Source organism: Protobothrops mucrosquamatus, unplaced genomic scaffold (genome assembly GCF_001527695.2).
Source record: "Protobothrops mucrosquamatus isolate PMUCROS unplaced genomic scaffold, P.Mucros_1.0 scaffold_234, whole genome shotgun sequence".
NCBI lineage: Eukaryota > Metazoa > Chordata > Lepidosauria > Squamata > Viperidae > Protobothrops > Protobothrops mucrosquamatus.
The window spans coordinates 209,074-211,111 of NW_015386310.1; the positions used below are offsets into that span (position 1 = coordinate 209,074).

The following is a 2,038-nucleotide window of genomic DNA, read 5'->3' on the forward strand; positions in this document are numbered from 1 at the left end:
GCTACCATATTGGATAGCGAGGCTCTAATCATGGAATCCTCTGTGTTCTCTGAGCTTGGCTGTTTGCTTGTGGATATTTCATTACTTGACTAGCTTCTTCAGTGCTAGTGAGTATGGGGTTTGCTCCCTGTTTAATTACGGTAGCTTGCCCTGCCAGCATTGCTGGTGTGGTTTTCTCCTTGATAGTTACCCTTAATTAGGATATTGTTTTCTACTGAATTGTTTGGTGTTCATCCCTACTTATCTGGGTGTAAGCTGCTGGAGAGGATGCATTCTGGTCTTTTTGTTTCCTTCTTAGCCTTTTTATTGTCCTTTTTCAATGCTGTATAAATGTGTCTTATTTCTATGTGTCTGCTGATGGCTGATTTGCCTGAATGCCAAGCTTTCAGAAATTCCTAGTGGTTTTAGATTTAGCTTGGTCTAAGATGCTTACAATTTCCCAGTTGAAACTGTGGTTGAGTCTGTCCATGTAGTCTGAGATTAAGGATCTCTAGTTCTAACTGGCCATCAGCAGCAAGAGTTACTTTTCTGCCCTCTGTTGGTGGCTGTGATTTTTATGGTTCTGATCACCAGCTCTTGTTAAACTTTCCTCTGGTGGTCAACGTAGGTGGCCCTGTAAAATGGGTATTAATAGGAGTCCCCTCTCACCCATTATTTTACTCTCTATCCAATCAGTAGTGTGGGGGTAATGAAACAGGCAGAAAAGGGATAGAGATGGGTAGGAAAAAAAACAACCCTGTCTTTTCAGGAAGAATAACAAATGCAGAAGTGACATTCATTCTGAGGGATATCTGCTACCAGTTTGCCCAGGGCAATGCTGGTCATTTTCTACTAGGTCTCAGGAAAGAGAGTGGATCTTGGAGTCATGGCAGAGTGGGTCAGCTGTGTCATGTGACTTCAGCCAGTTCGTGTTTCTCTCCACTCTCCCAGACTGCATGTTGCTGCTCTCCTCTGCTCTGTCTAAGCCTTTGTTACCTTCAATCGAGGCCCTTTTGGGTAAGATGGTCACTGCTCCTTCAGCCACTTCTTCTTGCATCAAAATGGGGGAGATCTTGGAGCCCCAGCTGTCAGAACCTACCCAGAGGAACTGCCCTGTCAGATTGGCAAAGCGGGCGGCTTCCAGCACTCGTCTGCAGGGGTGCAATGGAAAAATGAGAGACATTCATGACTAATCCCTAAGCAAGATAAAACATGCTCTGTCAATCACCTTTTTTTTTGGCTGTGTCCCTATGATGTTGTGTTGCATGGACATCTTATCCCCAGCTCTTGCATGAGTTACACTTGAGTCTACTTTGGCCATACCGGTGTTTTGCTCCTTATTCCAACTGATGCCGGGAAAACCTCAAGATCTGTATAATCTGTTAGGCTCTGTCTAACATTACCTAGGCAAGTCAAGGGACTAGGAACCAAATTACTAAAGGGAAGATAGGGGTCTTCAGTGGGGACAACAAATTTCACACTGAAACAGTCTTCTGCAAACTCAAGACTGAAAGGAGACTGCTGCAACTCAGCCACAGAGAAAGTGTAACTAGTGAATTCAGAACTTCAGCTATAAGCCACCATGTAGTTAATGCTAGGCTAGGACTATATACTATTACATGCTGTGCTGAGTCAGGAATAGACACCTTTTTTCCAGCTTGGGAGATGAGCAGCAATTTATTTACATATTTATGGGGGGAAGCAAGAGACATATCTAATGATGGAAAGACTTTGGGAAATGGTAGTGTGGAGAGGGTTGTGGGAGTATATTAAATCTAGCAGCGGTTAAAGACAGAGTTAATATTTTACGAAAACTTGCTGAAAATTATGCAGCTGCGAATGAGTGATTTTGTTGACAGATTTCAGCAGGATGATCTGCTGTGATCTGGGAGCTAAAAAATAGGAGCTGGCAGGCCAAATGTGGATTTGAAATTGCCTACTCCCTGCATGATGTGTTTTGATCGAGTTTTTTGATCTAGTCTAAAACTCATGAATGAATTAATCATAGTTTAGTTAATTCTTGGTTTGATTGTATTCCTTTTTAGCTACTCTTGTTGTG

The 2,038-nt window shown here is 42.8% G+C and overlaps 1 protein-coding gene across 1 annotated transcript in view; it reads right to left on the minus strand.

Moving 5' to 3' along the window:
• The window catches only part of LOC107300070 (metabotropic glutamate receptor 6), a 33,148-nt gene that overhangs the window by 22,791 nt on the left and 8,319 nt on the right, over positions 1–2,038 (minus strand). The window contains exon 4 of the mRNA XM_015829417.1: positions 976–1,130. Within this exon, the coding sequence (XP_015684903.1) occupies positions 976–1,130 (155 nt within the window). The remainder of the gene's footprint in view (positions 1–975; positions 1,131–2,038) is intronic.